General features: G+C 36.2%; 1 protein-coding gene across 1 annotated transcript in view; it reads right to left on the reverse strand.

Moving 5' to 3' along the window:
- Positions 1–2,275: 2,275 nt before the first annotated feature.
- The window catches only part of SCML2 (Scm polycomb group protein like 2), a 90,164-nt gene continuing 71,433 nt past the window's right edge, over positions 2,276–21,006 (reverse strand). The window contains exons 8-14 of the mRNA XM_036912879.2: positions 19,658–19,781; positions 17,701–17,904; positions 16,827–17,009; positions 8,302–8,409; positions 7,381–7,635; positions 3,939–4,090; positions 2,276–2,857 (exon numbers count right to left, since the gene is read on the reverse strand). Coding sequence (XP_036768774.2) covers positions 2,735–2,857; positions 3,939–4,090; positions 7,381–7,635; positions 8,302–8,409; positions 16,827–17,009; positions 17,701–17,904; positions 19,658–19,781 — 1,149 coding nt within the window. The 3' untranslated portion in view covers positions 2,276–2,734. The remainder of the gene's footprint in view (positions 2,858–3,938; positions 4,091–7,380; positions 7,636–8,301; positions 8,410–16,826; positions 17,010–17,700; positions 17,905–19,657; positions 19,782–21,006) is intronic.

A 21,006-nucleotide genomic window follows, 5' to 3' on the forward strand; every position in this document is an offset into this window, starting at 1 on the left:
ATGCGTCCTTCAGGTTCCCGGTGTACTCTGTCCCCAAGACAGATCTGAGGGGACATTCTCCCAGAACAACCTGGGGCCCTCCATTTATTCAGCCAGCCATGCCTCCGATCCCTCGGGCAGCTTGACAAAGCCACGCTTTCCCTCCCCATTACATTGCTCCTAGTCAGGCTGTTGAAGGCTTAATTCTCCAGAAGTGTCTGGAAGGGCACAGCGTTTCCATACTTACAGAGGGGCCCAGGTTTCAGGGTCTGGGAAATCCTTCCTTGAACACGGAGCAGAAGACATCCCAAGGGAAGCACAGGCTTGCTGTGACGCGAGCTTTCGCACCCACCTTGCCCAATTCAGCTGTCTACAGCCGGGCAACGGATGGACTGCAGGGTAAGCAGAGGGAAGGTCGTTTCTAGAGCCTGGCAGGCCACGGGAGGCTAGCACGGCGGGATATGCTCTGCACTGAAAACACACACACCAGACAGTGAGAAACCAGTGCTTCTGAGTGTCCCGTGTGTCCCACACAGCAAAGCGACACTAACTGTAAGCCCCACTCCAGCCACTTGAGCATCATCCTAGTGCCTCAGCTCACGCCCTTCGGCTGTAAGGAGCTGCAGGACACGCTGCTCAGGAGGCAGAGCAGGAAGCGCATCTGGGCTCAGAGGCCTGGAGCCGCAGCTCCTGGGGCAGAGTGGCTGAGGGTTCAGCTACTGAAGGAGATTCAGCCACAACCCCGAGCCTCTGAGGCTCGTCCACCAGCCAAGCGGGGAGGCTGAGGCAGAGAGGCAGCATGGCTTCTGGCCGCCAGGGCACAGAGCGGCCAGAATTGCCAGTGAGATGTACGAACTCAGGTGGGACGAGCTATGCGGACACCGGCGCTTTCTAGCTCATCACGTTCCTGTTCCCAGTAACGTCGCAAGCCACAAAACCGTGCACAGAGTGTACTGTTTAACTTCCCCCTGCTCCCCTGGCGTCCTGATTAAAGCCCCTACAAGAGACCAGTCCTTTGCTCCTAGGAATCTGTCTACCCACAGAATGACGGGAAGCGTTAACACTCATGTACTTGGACATAAAACCCCAGACTTTAACTAGACTGCTGCTTTTTCAACTGTACATTAATGTGCTGTGGTGAAGGCAAGTAAAATCAAATATGAGGCTTTCACACTAACTGTTGTGCTTATTCAACTTTATTGTACTTAAAAATCTGAGAATTTTAAAACATATTATCCATACAAACACCTGAGGCTTGTTCAACTGGGCACAGCATCTTCATACAATTTGAAAAAAAGACCAAGTTTAAATTAGAATTTTGTCTTCTAACACAAAAAGAATAACATCACAAGAACACTTTAAATAATTGCATTCATGTATAAAGTATATTTGGTTTTCTAGAAAAAGAAAATATACATTCTTGCCCCTGGTGTATGTTTTGTTGGCATTTACAACAAATGGCTAATATTTTTAGCACAGATTTTCATAGCTTATAAACATTACACCATAGTTACACAAAGTAATAATAATAAACATATAGCACCTTTTCCCCTTTAAAGTTCTAAAACTTTAAAGTTTCTTTTTGAAAATAAAGCCTAAAGTGATGTTAGAATTAATACATCTTCAAAATGTATCAGAATAAATGGCTCAGAATGAAGCATATTAAGTAGATACATTGCATAGGACAGAGAACTTCCCTGTATGGAAACCAATCTATGGATTGTTTCTTATCCCCTGAAGACTAAGCTGAGAGGTACTAATGACAGCAAATGGTGCACCTATTTTTTACAGAATAAAAACATCTACCTATATAAATATTCATTATCTCTGTAGCAGTGCAAAGTAAAATATTAAACTCAAAAAGACAGATTTACTTGTTTGTATACCTACAGGTATAGAATAATATATAATTATGGTAAAGCATCCATATGAGGAATAAACACAGACAATAAAATATTTATCTTTTTAAAATTTGGGCTTAGGTCTCTTCATATAGAGATGTCACAACTGAATGTCTGGTTAAATGTCTAATCTAAAGTTTTCAGATACAGGTATTTCACTGAAAATAATTTAATCAGACTCCAAACCATACTTGTAGTATAATATCTCCTGCATAAAACAACCATTCTATCCTATAATTGTTCAAGGTTCATCAAAAACTAAGAACACTTTATGAAAATTAGTAAGCTTGTTTTTCTTTAAATATGAACAAATACAACATACAGAAAAATAATAACAAAAGGAAAATAATTTATATGCCTATTCCCATTGTGGAAACTGGTAAAACACAAAGAGAGCATTGCTGTAAGAGACAGAAAATATTTGAGAAAGAGATGCTACAGCTGTATCTTTAAATTCTCTTCTAAAGAAAACTTATCCTGAATTTCATTTGAGAAGTTGTCAGTCCCTGATACTCTCCCCTTTGTGATTTAGCTGTTTTTTTTCTACATATAAATATTAACCAAAATCAAAGGTGTTTCTGTTTCCAGCACAAAGTACTCTTGAAAACTTTATAATAAAACAATAGAATGTAATATAATAAAAAGACATAAAGAACTGCCAATTTGGATATGCTATTACTAACATGTTAAATGGTTTCTAAAGTAGCCTGGACTGTGATGTAGTTCTGCAGTTCTGGGTGTAATATATTTTTAGAGGAACTGTCTACGAAAAAACTAAGAGAATAAAGATACTTAAAGTTATCAGGACAACTAAGAATTATGTCCAATCTAAGGTTATACGTTTTTTTTCAATTTTATTTTCCTTCTTTAAGTTTCTCAATGTAGTAACATATCTTTAATGTTGGCCCAAGCTTCAGCCCCATATACTTCATCATGACCTCACTTTTGAGTAGTAGCAGAGCCTGCCCATCAATTTCCTACAGAGAGAAAGAAATGATAATTAATAATGCTTTCATATTTTGTCAAGTTATTTATATGTAAGAACATGTAAAATAGCTGTACATTCCTGATATATATACTCTGAAAATACACTTATGTCCTGAAAACTAACTGATACAGTGAAGCATCATTTGTAATTTCTAAACTCACTTTAAATTTTACTAAAAGGAAATTAAACCCAGTAGCTTAAGCATCAAGCTATCTAATTTTAAATACTGCGTGTTAGATAAAGTACTATACAACTAGAACAAAGAGTGGAAAACTATAAACTGAAAAAATGAACTTCAGACAGTCATTAATGTTCTTAGCTAGGCTGGGAATATGAGTGCATCAGCATCAATGCAAACTGTAAATGTGCTATACATATATACAGTGTTGTCTATGTTGAGAGCTAATCAGCCAGCTGAAGCTAATTAGATGCCAGAAGTAATTACTGATTTTCTTACATTACACAAAAAGATACATCAGATTTTTGCCATCAATTTGTTAGAAATGACTAAAAACATATTACTTAATAGACACAAGGAATCCTCCTAAAATTTATTTCCTTAATTAACCAACTTACATTGTGGAAGCAAATTATTTGGTATTCATGAGTTCCTATTTAAAATAAAGCTGTACTTAACTTACATAGTTGCTGGACTCATCGGGTGTCATTAACAAGGAGGACACCCTGTCACAGCTTGCGGTCACCCCCTCCCACTCACATCCTGGGGCCCAGCAGGGAGCAGGTGGGAAGGAGGATCCTTGTAGCTGCTGTTACAAGGAGAAGACACCCGAGAGTGGCTATGCCGAATCACCTTCTCTTGAGAACTTGAAGGCTTATAGGATTTTAGGTATGCAGGCAGGCACCCGCTTAAAGCACAGATCCAGCCTCCACCATTTAAGGATCTAGCCCTGGGAAAAGCAACGTTTCTCACAAATGGAAAAATCAGGTGGTAGCGCTTCCCCACCATCCACACTAATGAGCACCCAACTGAAGGGCCTGTGCACAGGTCATTCAAAGACATTACAACAGGAAAACCAGATCAAAAGATGCACTGGTCTCTCCAACATTACATGTTCCCTGAAGCTGTCAGCGAGGAGGCCTGATATCTGAGGATCTTTTCTTTTCAGGAACAGGATCACTTCTTCCACGGACCAAGATTCAGGGTCATCAGATAAGCTTTGTTGTAGCATATCCGAGCCAGCGCTAACTGGTGCACCTGTAGCTTCAAAGGGGGGGGAAAGGAAGACAAATCAAACCTGACCTGATCATTATCCTGAAAGAAGAGATGTTAGGTAGGGAGCAATGGTCTCTTTCCTGAACCTTCAGGACCAGGAGTCCGTGTAAACCCAGTGGAAGCCTAGGTGAGGACAGCCTGAGGACGGCTACCCAAGAGCATCCCCTCTGACCTTCTGCAAACAACAAGACCAGCTTCAGAAGGTACCTCACAGCTTCAAGGATCATAAAACCGACTGAGCAGTCCGGGGCCTCTTGGCACACAGGCAAATCCAGCAAAAGACCTGATCCGTGGGCGAAATTAGGCTAATCTAAGCTAACCTACTACTTGCTAAGTATTTCAATGAATTTCTGTCAATCTCTCTCCTCTGCTCTGTCCAGATTAGGTTTTTCTTTACTAGCAAAATACAATGAAAATTCCCTAAAATTTAGTTTTTTAACTGCTTAAATTTATTTACTTCAATCAATGAATTTCAGAAACCCCACTATTTTTTGAGAACCAAATTAGCTCTTTTACTGGATCTCTCCCAGGTATTCAACATGGATATTTTTTGCCTCACTTTATACTTTAAATTCCTGTCTCTCAAGGCTTAAATGCTTATCTGAATTTTGAAGAAAACAAGATTATTTTCTGCTAAGCTAGCTTAGAAGTAACTTTAATGTTATACTGACTACCTCTTTCAAGTTGAATTACAGTGTAATAGATACTTGGTTGAGGTTTAATTTGTTTAATACAGAAATGGCAGGGACAGGAGACAACCGAAGTGCTCAGACCTCACAAAGTGTTCACCGTGCCATTCGAGTTGTGCTGAAACTGCTTTGTGTCTAAACAGGTATCCATTTACTCCACCGCAGCACTCGACTCTCTACAGTTAGGGTGTGACAACCAAAGAGAGTTTTGCAATTTGCTAGGAAGATTTATTTCTCGAGCCAAGGGCTGTCAACACAAATATGATCTTTCATGTGTGCAAATTAGCCAAACGTGTATTGTTTTATCTTGTATTCAGACAGAAGATAAAAGAACTCACAATGGTCAAGTTTTTGTATGTAGCTCAGAATTTTGTTTTCTTTTTCACTAACTCTACTTTGATGTGAAATAAACAACTATTTAGTAAAATATATCCTCCCTTCTACTTGTCAGAGATAAAAATGTTGATCTTATCTATCAAGAAATGCTGCTGTTTCAACCCAAGTAAAAATGATGATAGTGTAGACCATGCCATGCCTAAGGCATTCTAACAATTTAGACAGGAAACTCTTCTTGTACTCAAGAAAGATTCAATATAACATTACAAAATTGCTGGTAAAAAAAAAATTGCTGGCAAACCTGGTCATATCTCTAAATTATACTAATGTTTTTGTGAGATTTCTGGTTTTTGCCATCAGAATCTAATACAGTTATGTCTTCAGTAACATGTAACTAGTTTTACAGATTACTACAGATCAAATATATGTAAAGATATGATTTGTGGTATAAAACTGCAACTTTATATTAAAAATAGAACTGTTAAGATCATCTATTTTTACTCCACTGTGGAAAAATAATTTAATTGGGTCCATACCTTTAAAACAATCAGAGAAGATTGCAAACATTACATCAGTGTTATTCAAGTATGAAACAATTTAAAAATAATCAAATTCCAGTCATGTTTTCTCCTGAATCACTCTGTCTTATATATACCTACTAGGATATCAGAAAATATTTCTGAAATGAATAAAATGAAGGTGACTTGATTTTCTTTATAACGATGTTATTGGGTATCTTTCCTGTAATAAAAATGAACAATTTGTTTCATTCAAATAACAGGGCGGGCAGAGCGGGTTGTGTGAACATCACTGTCAATCGGGGTGGACTCAGCTTCAAGTAACAATTCCAGTACCTTAAATAAAATAATAGTAATGATACCGCTAAACAGTTTTCAAGTGCAATGCTTACCTATTCTCTGGAAATGTAGGCAGCACAGCAGTTAAGAGTACAACCTTAGAGTAAGAGTGCCTGGAGGTTCAAGAACTAGCCCAGCCACTTTCTAGCTGGGGGATCTTAGCCAACTGACTTTTCAAATTTCTCACCTAAAAATGTTTACCAGCACCTACATCACAAGGAATTGTTAATGAAGATGTAATGTACAAGTCTATGCAAAATATTATGTGCCTGTCATGTAACGACAGTTGGTGATGAAGATGATGATGATTTCTATCACTATTACATAAATTACCAGTAAGTAATGCTATTACTATTAGTCTTTCTACTCCTAGGAAGGCCAGAATGTAGCCTTCTCAAGCCCAAATGCAAGCTACTCTGGCATGGCAGTGTTAGGAATACATTTGGAAGTGAGCTCTTCAGCATCAGAGACGACCTTTTAGAGCCTTTTACTGAGAAGGTCTGTAATCAAAAGCTCATATTTAGTGAAAATACCTAAAGACTCAGGGTACACTACCTCTTTATGGAATAAACATCTATTTTCAGATTCTCTGCAAACAATGTCACTCTAAAAGCAGATACAATCTATACAGGGAAGGAGCTGGTGGGGAGGAAGACATTAAATTTGTCACAGCATGTATGCAGTGTAGTTCCCCAGAGATAATATACATGATGAAAGGCAAGTGAATTAGTTGGTTCCCACTGCCTTCACTACTAAACCTTTCCTAGATGACTAAGTGGAGAAAAAGGACAAAACACTTATTTCCACTCTCACCCCTGCCTCATCTTAATCCTTAAAAGGGTATGGGGTGGTAGCTACCTTGGCAAAAAGCTGTTCTAGCTTCTTCCAAATGGCAATGTTTATACTTCTCATGTCCTCCCAGTGAGTCTGAGGAAAATGATGAAATGACTGCAGCAACAGGATGCCAGAGCCCAGATATGGAAGCTACATACAGGCTGGGGCCAGGAAAGGTCTCAAAAGAGACAAAGAAGAGAACACATCAGAAAGCAGAGGGCATTGTGTGTTTCTAGGCCCCAGGGTCATGGGAGGTTTGTGAGTCCAGTACCCAAATAAATGATAAATTGCAACAGGGCCATCAACGAGAACCAATCATCTGAGAAGTCTGATCTATCGGACACATGGTCAGAGTCCCAGATCCCTAGAAAAAGTTCTGTGATGCCATGAGGATTGGAACATCTGTAGTGGCTTGGCCCTGACAGTAATGTAAAGGGGAGGACTCAACCTCCTCAATTTTGGCACTTTCTCCAGTTATACACTCTCAGGGGATTTTGTTGAGCATGAAAACCTTAAAGGGAAAGACAAACACATTTGTTAAGAATCACTGTTTTTAAATTACCTTCACTTTTCCTCTGTATTTGGAATTTAACTTTATGTTGACTGCTCTTGGTAGATGATTTTCTCCCCACTAGTGCTGAACTTGAGGTGCCTGGCACACTTGGAGAAAAATTCCTGGAGACTGTGGTTTGAGTGCTTACAGGATGATCTCCGCTGGCAGGATTCAAAGAATTTTCAGGATTTAGAGGTGAGTTCTTGGAACCTTCAGGGAGCTTTTCCTCTTTGGGCATGCCATTTCCCTCAGAAGACAGTACTTCTTCCAAAAGCAAAAAAAAAAAGGCAGTTATCTTCAACAAATTCATAACTAAAATATTATTAAAAGGTCAAAAATCTCCTGATCTCCAACAGTTCATTTAAGCTATACTATCTTGAGCCAAAACATCAAAAACAAAGTACAGGGCCATCCCACTTCTTGGCATGTACAGTAATGGACACTGTCCTGAAATCCAAATCGAATCTATATTACTTATATTTCTCATGGCAACTATCCCTTGCCAGTTTTGCCACCAAGGATGTGAACACCTCAGTAAAGTATTAACTCTAGGAATACAGTTCTTCACAACTGTTTGTTATAATATGATCAAACGCCTGGATTCTAACTTTTGCTTATTATTTAAACACTTAAAACTTAAAACTTTCAGTGAAGAAAGGTATTAGGATTTTCTATTCGTACATAAGCTTTTAGCAATACAAAACTGAATGGAAAATGTTACTATGATCTTTTTATCTAAGGAGAAACAACAACTGTGTGCTTCTGAAGGGAATGAAATGGTCAACAAAACGGCAAAAGTATTAGCTCAATTGCCAAACTCATTTGGGCAAATATAGCTCCTAACCCCCCAACACTACCACCCAAGAGCATACATAAGTGATAGTAGAATGACTTTTCTTCCAAATCCTGGGATGTATAAATACTATTTACCTTTAACACCATACACCTCTGTATTGGAAAGCTTAGGAGACAGAGGAACTACATAAGGTAGAGGTTCTGGAGCAGATCGTTTGATGCTTTTCTTTTCTGTTACGTCTTCTGTTACCGTTTTCAAAACAAAAAACAAAAGGTGTCTGCTTTAACTAATTAATATAATCAAGCATTTTCATATCATCAGCAAAACCCACTTTTGTTTCTAAATCATCTGCCTCTATAACATCACTAATTTAACAATTATTTGTTTATGAATAACATTCATTTCATCCTATTTTCAGGGACATTATATTCAAGACTTAAGAGCATTATGTCTAGGCTTCATTTATTCCAGGGTTATCACATCTCTCTAAATACCTCAGGAGGCAGTGAGGCTGTGTCTAATATATAATGTGTTTCGAAGGCCTGGGAAATTTTCTCCCATAAGCAAGAAAAGTTAAAGAATTCAGAAAAGTTAAAGAGAGAATAGGTTAAAATGGGTACCATATTTTATAGGCAACAATCCTGGCCTAGAGCTACTCTTAAAATAACTTTACTGCTTACTTATCATTCAGCCAAATGCATTTCTACCTAAAGAATCACTCTTTAAGGCATGATCCTCAAAATACACATCTCAAATTATTGATCACACTCTAAATATTAATCAACATCTTGATTTAACCACCAAATAAAAGGAAAAATAAAGTACAATACAAAATTTAAAAGTCTGGTAATAGACCTCAAGATAGAAGAAAGATTTGCATTGTGAAAGTAACAAAGTCAAAAACCTCATCTGGTTCAAAATGGCTGGAGGCCAGGCATGTCTCTCAAAATCATCTGATGAGCAATTTTTGGCCATCTAGTTATTATTGAATGATTTATCAGAGTCTAAGAGAGCTCTTACCACTGGATTTTACCTTTAACTGTAGACTACCAAACAGGCCAAACACATTTCAGTGAATGACAAATATTTCTATAATTAGAACATTTAAATTCTAAGGAAAGAAATAGCTGACTTTTTTGCTGCCCATTTAATGATACAAAAAATTCAAATACTAAAGTATAGTTTTCTATAGATTATTTGTTTACCTCAAAATCTTAAGCAAGATCAGGAAAAGTCTTTACTTATCTTTTACTTGTAATATTTTAATGCTTTTTTTCTATTAAAAGTTTATGACACTGATATATGGTCTACTATCTGGGTCTGACACAAACAAAAACCGACTCTTGACTTTCACTTCTGGGTATTGTAGTAAACTCAGGCATGAAACCTTTCCTGCAGAGATAAGTAAAAAATACCAGATAATTTACAAAGTACTTTAGAAGTCATCATAGAGACGCACTTCCAGGATGACTATTACAGACCTTCAAAAAGCCACTCCTTCATAAAAATAATGAAAACACTGGCAAAAGTAATTTTTGAAAATTATAGACATTAACTAAAAGCTTAAAACAATCCAAAAAGCATTTGTTCAAGCAACATGGCTGAATCTCAGAAAGAACAGCAAATTCTGTGACATTTTAGCTTCCCTATCCCCTTCACCCAGTTTTGCAGCAGCCTTGCAAACCAACAGCTTTCAAACTACAGTATCTGTAAAAACCAGCAACCTAGCAGTCATCACAGGGGCACACAATGGATTTGGAGCTCTCTAGAAGCCCTATCCCTAGAGAAATATCACTATGTGACCAATCTTACAGCTCACTGAAAAGCTCTGATCGCAGGGCTTATTTTGACCTGATTCAGAGCTTGCTCTGTGTGAACAGCCCTATCTTGAAGACACTGGTCAGTAACACCAAAAAAAAAAAAAAACGATGGCAATTATTTTACACTGTAGCTGCCTAAGGCAGCATTACCAGTTTAGACTGACAAGATGCTGACCAAAAAGCTTAAAAGGAAAAACTGGAGAATGAGGTGCCCATTAGGGGACTTCAAAAACCCTTGAGATAGTCATGAGAATCTAGAAAGCCATACACATGTGCAGAGTTGTATGCACTCTTTGAAAGACATGGGAGGGCCCTCATCTTTCATTTCTTGCTAACCTTGAGGCTCTGCAGAAAGCAGACTTATAAACTGCCTCCTAGAGTGTTCAAGGTTAAGTCCCAACACACACACACACACACACACACACACACACACATACACACACACACACACACAACCCCCTGGTGCCCTGGCAAAGGCTGGGAGACAAACTGAGGGAGAGGGAATCTGATTTTCAGAATTCCCTTATTACATTCTTTTCAGATGCCATGTTTTCAACTAAAAAATTAGGACACATGCAAAGAAACATAAAAGTATAGCCCATACACAGGGAAAACCACTAGTCAATAGAAACTATCCTGAGGAAGCCCAGACAGTGGACTTACTAGAAAAAGACTGTAATTCAACTATTTTATATATGTTCAAAGAGCTAAAAAGGAAAAAAAAGTCTAAAGAAATATAGGAAGGTATGAGAACAATGTCTCACCAAATAGAGATTATCAATAAAGTGATAAAAATAATAAGAGAACCAAATAGAAATTCAGGACTTGAAAAAATGTAACAAACGAAATGAAAAATTCACTAAAGAGGCTCAAACAATTTGAAGAACCAGTAAAAGAATAATCACCAGGTTTACACTTAATGGGAGAGGCCCAGAAGCAGAGGAGTTATAGAATGAATAAAAAACAAGACCCATCTATATGCTGCTTACAAGAAACTCACTTCAAACCCAAAGACATATACAGACTAAACATAAAGAGATTGAAAAAGATATTTCAGGCAACCAATAGGGACCCTCAGGCATCAACAGAACACTCTATGCAGAAGCAGCAGGATACACATTCTTCTCTAGTGCACATGGAACCTTTTCAAGAATAGATCATATACTAGGCCACAAAAAGAGCCTCAATAAATTCAAAAAGATTGTAATTGTACCAACCAGCTCCTCAGACCACAAAGGTATGAAACCAGAAATAAATTATGCAAAGAAAACTAAAAAGCCCGCAAACATATGGAGGCTTAACAACATGCTTCTAAATAACCAATGGATCAATGACCAAATAAAAACAGAGCTCAAGCAATATATGGAGAAAAATGACAACAATAACTCAACACCGGAAAATCTCTGTGACGCAGCGCAGGTGGTGCAAAGACGGAACTACATTGCAATACAGGCCTACTTTAGGAAAGAAGAACAATTCCATATGAACAATCTAAACTCACAATTAATGAAACTAAGAAAAGAACAACAAATGGGGCCCAGAGTCAGTAAAAGGAGGGACATAATAAAGACTGGAGCAGAAATAAATAAAATTGAGAAAAATAAAACAATAGAAAAAAATCAATGAAACCAGGAGCAGATTCTTCGAGAAAATAAACAAAATAGATAAATGCCTAGCCAGACTTATTAACAAAAAAAGAAAGTCAACACACACAAACATAATCAGAAATGAGAAAGGAAAAATAACTACGGACACCACAGAAATACAAAGAATTAAGGGAGAATACTAGGAAAATTATATGCTAACAAACTGGATAACCTAGAAGAAATGGACAACTTTCTAGAAAAATACAACCTTCCAAGGTTAACCCAGAAAGGAACAGAAAATCTGAACAGACCAATTACCAGCAACAAAATTGAATTGGTAATCAAAAAACTACCTAAGAACAAAACCCCTGGACCACATGGCTTCACCACTGAATTTTAACAAACATTTAGTGAAGACCTAATACCCATTCTCCTTAAAATTTTCCAAAAAGTAGAAGAGGATGGAATACTCCCAAACTCATTCTATGAGGCCAGCATCACTCTAATACCAAAACCAGGCAAAGACACCACAAAAAAGGAAAATTACAGACCAATATCCCTGATGAACATAGATGCAAAAATATTCAACAAAATATTAGCAAACCGATATCAAAAATACATCAAAAAATCATTCATTATGATCAAGTAAGATTTATTCCAGGGATGCCAAGTATGGTACAATATTAGAAAATCCATCAACATCATCCACCACATCAAAAAAAAGGACAAAAACCACATGATCATCTCCATACATGCAAAAAAAGCATTTGATAAAATTCAACATCCATTCATGATAAAAACTCTCAACAAAATGGTTATAGAGGGCAAGTACCTCAACACAATAAAGGCCCTATATGACAAACCCACAGCCAACAACATATTTAACAGTGAGAAGCTGAAAGCCTTTCCTTTAAGATCAGAAAAAGACAAGGATTCCCACTCTCCCCACTTTTATTTAATATAGTTCTGGAGGTCCTTGCCATGGCAATCAGACAACACAAAGAAATAAAAGGCATCCAGATTGGTAAAGAAGAAGTTAAAAAGGCATCCAGATTGTTTACAGATGACATAATATCGTACATAAAAAAACCCTAAAGAATCCACTCCAAAACGACTAGATCTAACATCTGAATTCAACAAAGTTGCAGGATACAAAATTAATACACAGAAATCTGTTGCTTTCCTATACACTAATGATGAAATAGCAGAAAGAGAAATCAGGAAAACAATTCCCTTCACAATTGCATCAAAAAGAATAAAATACCTAGGAATAAACCTAACCAAGGAAGTGAAAAGACCTATACTCTGAAAACTACAAGACACTCATGAGAGAAATTAAAGAAGATACCGATAAATGGAAATACATCCCGTACTCATGGATAGGAAGAATTAATATTGTCAAAATGGCCATCCTACCCAAAGCAATCTACAGATTCAATGCAATCCCTATCAAAATACCAACAGCATTCTTCAATGAACTAGAGCAAATAGTTCTCAAATCCATATGAAACCACAGAAGACCCCGAATAGCCAAAGCAATCCTGAGAGGGAAGAATAAAGGTGGGAGGATGGCACTCCCCAACTTCAAGTTCTACTACAAAGCCACAGTAATCAAGACAATTTGGTACTAGCACAAGAACAGACCCATAGACTAATGGAACAGACTAGAGAACCCAGATATAAACCCAAGCATATGTGGTCAATTGATATACGATAAAGGAGCCATGGACATACAATGGGGAAATGACAGACTCTTCAACAACTGGAGTTGGCAAAACTGAACAGCTATATGCAACAGAAAAATTGGATTATTGTCTAACCCCATACACAAAAGTAAACTCAAAATGGATCAAAGACCTGAATGTAAGCCATGAAACCACAACACTCTTAGAAGACAACACAGGGAAAAATCTCCTGAATATAAACATGAGCAACTTTTTCCTGAACACATCTCCTTAAGAAAGGGAAACAAGCAAAAATGAACACGTGGGGCTACCTCAAACTAAAAAGCTTTTGTATAGCAGAAGACACCATCAATAGAACAAAAAGGCATCCTACAGTATGGGAGAATATATTCGTAAATGACATATCCGACAAGGGGTTAACATCCAAAATATATCAAGAACTCATATGCCTCAACAACCAAAAAGCAAATAACCCAATTAAAAAATGGGCAGAGGATATAAACATACAATTCTCCAAAGAAGAAATTCAGATGAGTAACAGGCACATGAAAAGATGCTTCACATTGCTAATCATCAGGGAAATGCAAATTAAAACCACAATGAGATATAACCTCACACCAGTTAGGATGGCCAGTATGGAAAAGACTAAGAACACCAAACGCTGGCAAGGATGCAGAGAAAAGGGAACCCTCCTACACTGCTGGTGGGAATGTAAGCTAGTTCAACCACTGTGGAAAGCAATATGAAGGTTCCTCAAAAACTAGAAAGAGAAATACCATTTGACCCACTAATTCCACTCTAGGAATTTACCCAAAGAATACAAGGTCTCAGAGTCAAAAAGACATGCAACCCTATGTTTATTGCAGCACTATCTACAATAGCCAAGATATGAAAGCAACCTAAGTGTCCACTAGTAGATGAATGGATAAAGAAGACGTGGTACATATACACAATGGAACACTATTCAGCCACAAGAAACAAATCCTACCATTTGCAACAACACGGATGGAGCTGGAGTTTATTATGCTCAGTGAAATAAGCCAGGCAGAGAATGACAAGTACCAAATGTTTTCCCTCATTTGAGGAGTATAGCAAGGAAGCAAAACTGAAGGAACAAAAGAGCAGCAGACTCACAGACTCCAAGAAGGGACTAGCGGTTCCCAAAGGGTGAGGAGTGGGGGAGGGAGGGTGGGGAGGGAGGGAGAAGAGGATTGAGGGTTATTATTATTATTATTGGCATACATGGTGGTGGGGGATCATGGGGAAGACAGTGTAGAACAGAGAAGGCCAATAGTGACTCTGTGGCATCTTACTACACTGATGGGCAGTGACTGCAATGGGGTACGGGGGGACACAATAATATGGGTGATGCGTGAATATAGTAACCACATTGCTTTTTTCATGTGAAACCTTCATAAGAGTGTATATCAATAATACCTTAATTAAAAAAATAAAATAAAATAAGATTTTATTTTATTTCCCAGATTCAAAAAGACATACCCACCCCTATATTTATTGCAGCACTATTTACAATAGTGAAGATATGGAAGTGACCTAAGTGTCCATCAGTAGATGAATGGATAAAGAAAATGTTGTACATATACACAATGGAATATTATTCAGCCATAAGAAAAAAAAACCTACCATTTGCAGCAACATGGATGGAGCTAGAGGGTATTATGCTCAGTGAAATAAGCCAGGTGGAGAAAGATAAGTACCGTATAATTTCACTCATTTGTGGAGTGTAACAACAAGCAAAACTGAAGGAACAAAATGACAGCAGACTCACAGACTTCAAGAAGGGACTAGTGGCTACCAAAGGGAAGGAGTAGGGATGGTTGGTGGGGGAAAGGGGATTAAAGAGAACTATCATTAGCAAACATAATGTAAGGAGGGTCACGGGGAAGACAGTATAGTACAGAGAAGACAAGTAATGATTCTACAGCATTTTACTATGCTGATGGACAGTAACTGCAATGGGGTGTGGGGGGGAACTCAATAATATGGGTGAATGTAGTAACCACAATGTTGCTCATATTGAAGCCTTCATAAGATTGTATATTAAGGATACCTTAATGAAAAAAAAGGGATTCATACATACAAAATCTCCAGACAACGAATACATTTTTAGCAAGATTACAGAATAGAAGTTTAATATATAAAAATCAACTGTATTTTTATATACATGCAACAAACAAGCCAAAAATCAAATTAGGAAAATAATTCAATTTACAATAGCATGAACAATAAAATGTTCAGAGATGAATTTGTCAAAAGAAGTGCCAGGTGTGCTTTCTGAAAACTACAAAACATTGCTGAAATAAATTAAAGAAGACCTAAATAAAAGGAAAGACATCCCAGATTCAGGGACTGGAAGACTCAATATTGTTAAAATGGCAATAATCCCCCAATAGATCTACAGATTCAATATAAGCCCTATTAAAATCACAGCTGCATCGACTCCAGCCATTAGGGAAATGCAAATCAAACCACAACCTGATACTTTTCAGGTTTTAAACTCAACCTAAAATTCATATGGAAATGCAGAGGACCCAGAATATCCAAACAATCTTGAAAATGGAGAACAGTGTTGGAAAACTCGTACTTCCAATTTCAAAATTAACTATAAAAAGCTACAGTAATCAAGATAGTGTGGTAGTGCCATGAGGGCAGACATACAGATCAATGAAATATAATAGTCCAGAAATAAACCTATGTAGCTATAGTCAACTGATTTCTGACAAGGGTTCCAAGACAAATTAATAGGAAAAGAGTAGTCTTTTCAGCAACTGGTGCTGGGGACAGCTAGATATCCACATGTGAAAGAATGAAATTGGGTCACTACCTCACAACATACAGAAAAGTTAATTTAAAATAGATCAATGACCTAAATACAATAGCTAAAACTATAAAATTGTTAGGAGAAAACACTGGAGTAAATCTTTGTGAACTTGTATCAAGGATTTTTTTTTAGAAATGACACCAAAATTAGAAAAGAAAAAATAAACTGGAGCACATCAAAACTAAAAACTTTTGTGCTTCAAATGACACCATCAAGAAAGTACAAGACAACCTACAAAATGACTGAAAATATATGGAACACATAAATCTGATATGTAACTTGTATCCAGAATATATAAAATATACTGTATATATTTATATACAACAAACATAAATATATAATATATAAATACATTTCTATTTAATAAAAGCACAACCCCATTAAAATTGGGCAAACGATCTGAAAAGGCATTTCTCCAAAGAAGATACAGAGAAAGCCAATAAGCACAAGAAAAGATACTCAACAACACCAGCCATTAGGGAAATGCAAATCAAACCACAAACTGATACTTTTCAGGTTTTAATTCTTGTCAAGTTCATTATGAATACCACAGAAATTACTTTCTCACCCTGAATGAACAAAAACAACGATGTTATATATGTTTAATTAGTTCACTGTAGCTAAAATGTTTGAGGAGGCAAGACTGAATTACACAAGATGCTCAAGTTAATTATAAAATACAATATAAAATAGAAGCACAGTACAAAATTTTAAATTTTCTCTTACCTGATTTACTTTTATCATGCTCTGCAGGACTGTGAGTATTAGGTCTGAAAGAGCTAAAAGGCTGGCTACTTAAAAGGTTATCACACTGCATGCTGTGGCATAATTTCTCAAGAAAGCGAAGAGCAAATGATGCGCTATTCACTGGTGGGAGCTGAATGGAATGAGTTTCCCCTTCAAAGAAGGCTATCAGTGGGAACAAAAAAGTCAGAGCTACATTAGAGAAAGGTGAGAACTACATCAAAAAAAACCCCATCAATTTAGGAAATGTATTATTTGTGGTTTTTGTACTTTATAAAGGAATGATCTTAAATTATAAAAGTTCTCTCATTAAAACACAACAGTCTGTATTTTTAAAAATTCTCATTTAAAAATATTCACAATGTAAACAACAACAGAAACCCACTGATCTGTAACAACACTTTCTGCTATTTGGAACAGTCCATGGGTACAAATGTTATAGTATCTGATCACACAATCATGAAAGCCAGCTGTACCTTAACTCTCAATCACTTTGAGTCACATTTTTATTTAGAGCTTATAGATCAGCCTGTTTTCCAAGAAATGTTAAAATACATTATCAACCAATGTATTTTGTCTATAGTGAGCTTAATATAGCATGCTATAAACAGAAAAATCTGTACCTTTCATCTCCATTTACAATATTACTCTGACATTATTTTTCTATTTTGAAAGTTAAACTTTCCAAACTAGGATTGAAAGTCTATAAACATATAATTATTAAAAGATTTTATTATATCAACATAATAATTATTCTCATGTTATAACATAACATAGTATTATAAAATCCTGGTTATCACCAAACCTAAAATCAAAATTTGGGAAAAAAACTGAATAAAGGACTAAATGAGCATACCAGTTATCACTTCTCCTCCACGATCATCTGGCTTAAGGAATCCAAAAACAGTCTTACTTTGAATGGCACAATCCACACAGGCCTGCACAATCCGCCGGAGCACCACATTCACAGGGCCCGGGCCAAAGTGGTTAGGCAGCTGCTGGATTTTGTTTGGATCCAGGTGAGGGCCACAGTTTCCACGTTTGTTTACATAGACACAGACTTGAGGAAAAACATGTATACAAATACAACAATGAGAATGGTTGAAAGGAACATAAATACTACATAATCAATCACTATTTTCCACTAGTTACACTTCACTTAAAAAGAACTTAAATACAGTTAATATCAATGATCATTTCTGCTACCTAAAAATGTTATGAAAATATATTTTCATATTAATGTAAAGATATTAAATCTAGAAAGAATCCCAATGCTCATTTTGCTTTAACTGATTATAATAAAAACTATAGGAGTTCTAGTAGTATCACAAAACAATTCTTCACACATTCTCAGATTACATAAAATGGTATAAAGATAGATGAATATTTTCACCTTTTAACTGTATACACATACAACAATAACTTTCTTTAAAAACTGGTAATGTTGGTATATTAACTTATGGACTGAATTTATTTCAAGTCACCAATATTATAACTTCATTATATTTTCTAAAGTAACCAAGTAATATAAGATATATGATATAGTAAGTTACAATGACCCAGAGCAATTCTTTTCATTAATTTTAAGAAAATAAAAATGTTCTTTATGTACATGCCAAGGTTCACTGAAGAAAATGTAAAAATAAAAGCTTTCCTTAGTATGATAAAAACATATGATTTAGAAAGCAAAACATCTATAATCACACAAATGTTAAGTTTCCATAATTTTTCTTCACTGAGATCAATACTCCATTACTACCAAACAAAATTATTGTCCCCCACCAAAATCAAGGAACACATTTTTATCCATTACTTAATCTATATTGCAAAATTTTCCTATATACATGGGTCTATATTTAGTACAATAAAAATCCATTAATCTCACTTTCACTATGTTGAAATATACAATAACTCAACTTTCTGACAAAAGCCAGAGGAAGGATGCACTCTCACAAGAATGAAACAGCTATTGAAAACTTAACCTGTGGTGTTGAAGGCATGGACAAAGTTCTATTGAACACGAGTGATGCTTAAACAAGGATTTCAATGTTTTATCTCCTTAGTATTATACTCATTTAGCTAGTGTCTCCTGATAATGGACTTTAATCAGAAATAAACTGACAAAATGAGGTAAGTTATAATCATTTTTTAAAGTGATTTCCATTTCAACAACTTAAATTACAATTTCTTTTTAAGTCAGGAAAGAAAAATTCAGGGGATAACTCAAGGAACAGAAGAGTGTAAGGGAAATAATTAGGAATCTAGGGGAGGAAGCAATACAACATGCTTTAACAAATAGGAAAGGTATAAGGAAATGTGCAGAAGATGATAAATCAAAGGGATTAGTCTGGGTCTCCGTAATTTTACTCTTCACATAGCAGAGAACTATTTAACGTTATCATGCCCCTTGACAGGTGAGGATCTGTCGAGATTTTAAAAGGCATTAAATAAAGGTTTGAGGTAGCTTTAAAAATACATACAAGACAAAAAGACAAATTTTGAAATGAGATGAAGGGAAAACAAAAACAGATTTGATGAAAATGTAAATTTTATAAATCTTAGTAAGATGGATAAAATACTTCAAGGCTATCAAATTTTCAAGTGACTTAGGTGTTTAAACAGACGGATTTTCCCGAACATCAAAATGAGCAACCAGAATTTCAAAACACTTTCAATATGAAAAATGCTAAAAGAAATGTTTATTATCAACATCTTTTTCTCCCTTAGTTTATTTCCAGGACTTCAAAGACACTGAAAATAATACAGAATTTAAAAATTAGTAATTTTACACTCTTTTAAAAATACTAGTTTACCTGTAGACATCACTATTTTACATGTCTCAGGAACAGCATCCTTAACACATGAAAAGCGATACTTTCTGATCAGAGACTTCATAGAAGCTGTTGATGTAGAACACACAACAGGAAGCTGTTTTTCCTATATAAAAAAAAAAAAAGAACACAAGTATGCATTACCCTTTAAAAACTTCCCAGAGAAGGAAGTCAGAAAATTATCAGCATTACTGGCTCACAAATGATCAGTTGTTAAGTCCTCAGGGCTGGAAACCCCTGTATGTGTGGAGAACTGCATGCAGTACTTTCCAAAACTCTGCTTCCTTAGAGGGGACCGTGAGCTGGTAAGGTGGCAGAGGAAGAGACCAAGGGCCTGGGATTCCCACCACTACCCCTCCAAAATAGTTCAACTGTGTAAAACTTGTTTTATTTTTTGAGATGCCCTGGAAGATGAGTTTTTTTCACACTGCTGAAGAAAAGTCTATAAAACTAATCCAGCAATACATCAAATGGGAGTGGGAGACCTCAATAAGGCAGAAGACAAAAGTCTTTCTTTGGAAAGCAGTCGTTTATCTGGTTTTTACTGTTACCTATCCTGCACTTCTCCATATTATATACGGTAATTTTGACAAAATTACAAGTGGTTTGCTAAAGTCCATACAAAATTATGCCTACTGTACACAAGAACCAAATGTTTTCTGGGCATTATTAAACATCACTAATGTTGTATTTTATTAACAATTCTTAGGGTTGTCTTGGAACTAAGAATATGGCTGATACAGCTCTCAAGTAACAGAGAAGAGGGCTTTTGTGCCTAGAAAAGGTATTAAAAGAGGATATTTAAAAAGCAGGTACAAAGGAGGAAAAAACAGGGTAACATTCAATGTTGTTGGATTTTTCTGCATTTGTTTAAATTAACAACTCTGGGTTCACAGTATTCTAGTACACAATACTTTTTAAGTACTGAACTACAATTACTGTGTTGATACACTCTTGTTCTTTCAGTATTTTAAAAATCAGAAATATGAATCCCTTGACTTAAGACATATCAAGATAGTATGTTTGCATTAAAATTATAAATTGAATAAGGGCACATTTATTTGGAAAACGTGCTTCTACACCTCTGGACTCCTTAAGCAGTTGGGGGAGAAAATAGTTAATAAAGGAAAGAGTATAATGTGAGAATAATTCATACTCTAGTTCAAAGACTTCCTAAAATAACTAAACTATGACATGGCAGTACTGAAACAGGGATTTGGGAATTGCATGAGAATCTTTATCTTTTCATGATGAAATAATGAAGCTAGAAAAGATGAAGGTGAATTGAAATGCTTCCTTTGAAATTAATAATAGTTTATTATAAAAAAATT

Source organism: Manis pentadactyla, chromosome X (assembly GCF_030020395.1).
Source record: "Manis pentadactyla isolate mManPen7 chromosome X, mManPen7.hap1, whole genome shotgun sequence".
NCBI classification, from domain to species: Eukaryota; Metazoa; Chordata; class Mammalia; order Pholidota; family Manidae; genus Manis; species Manis pentadactyla.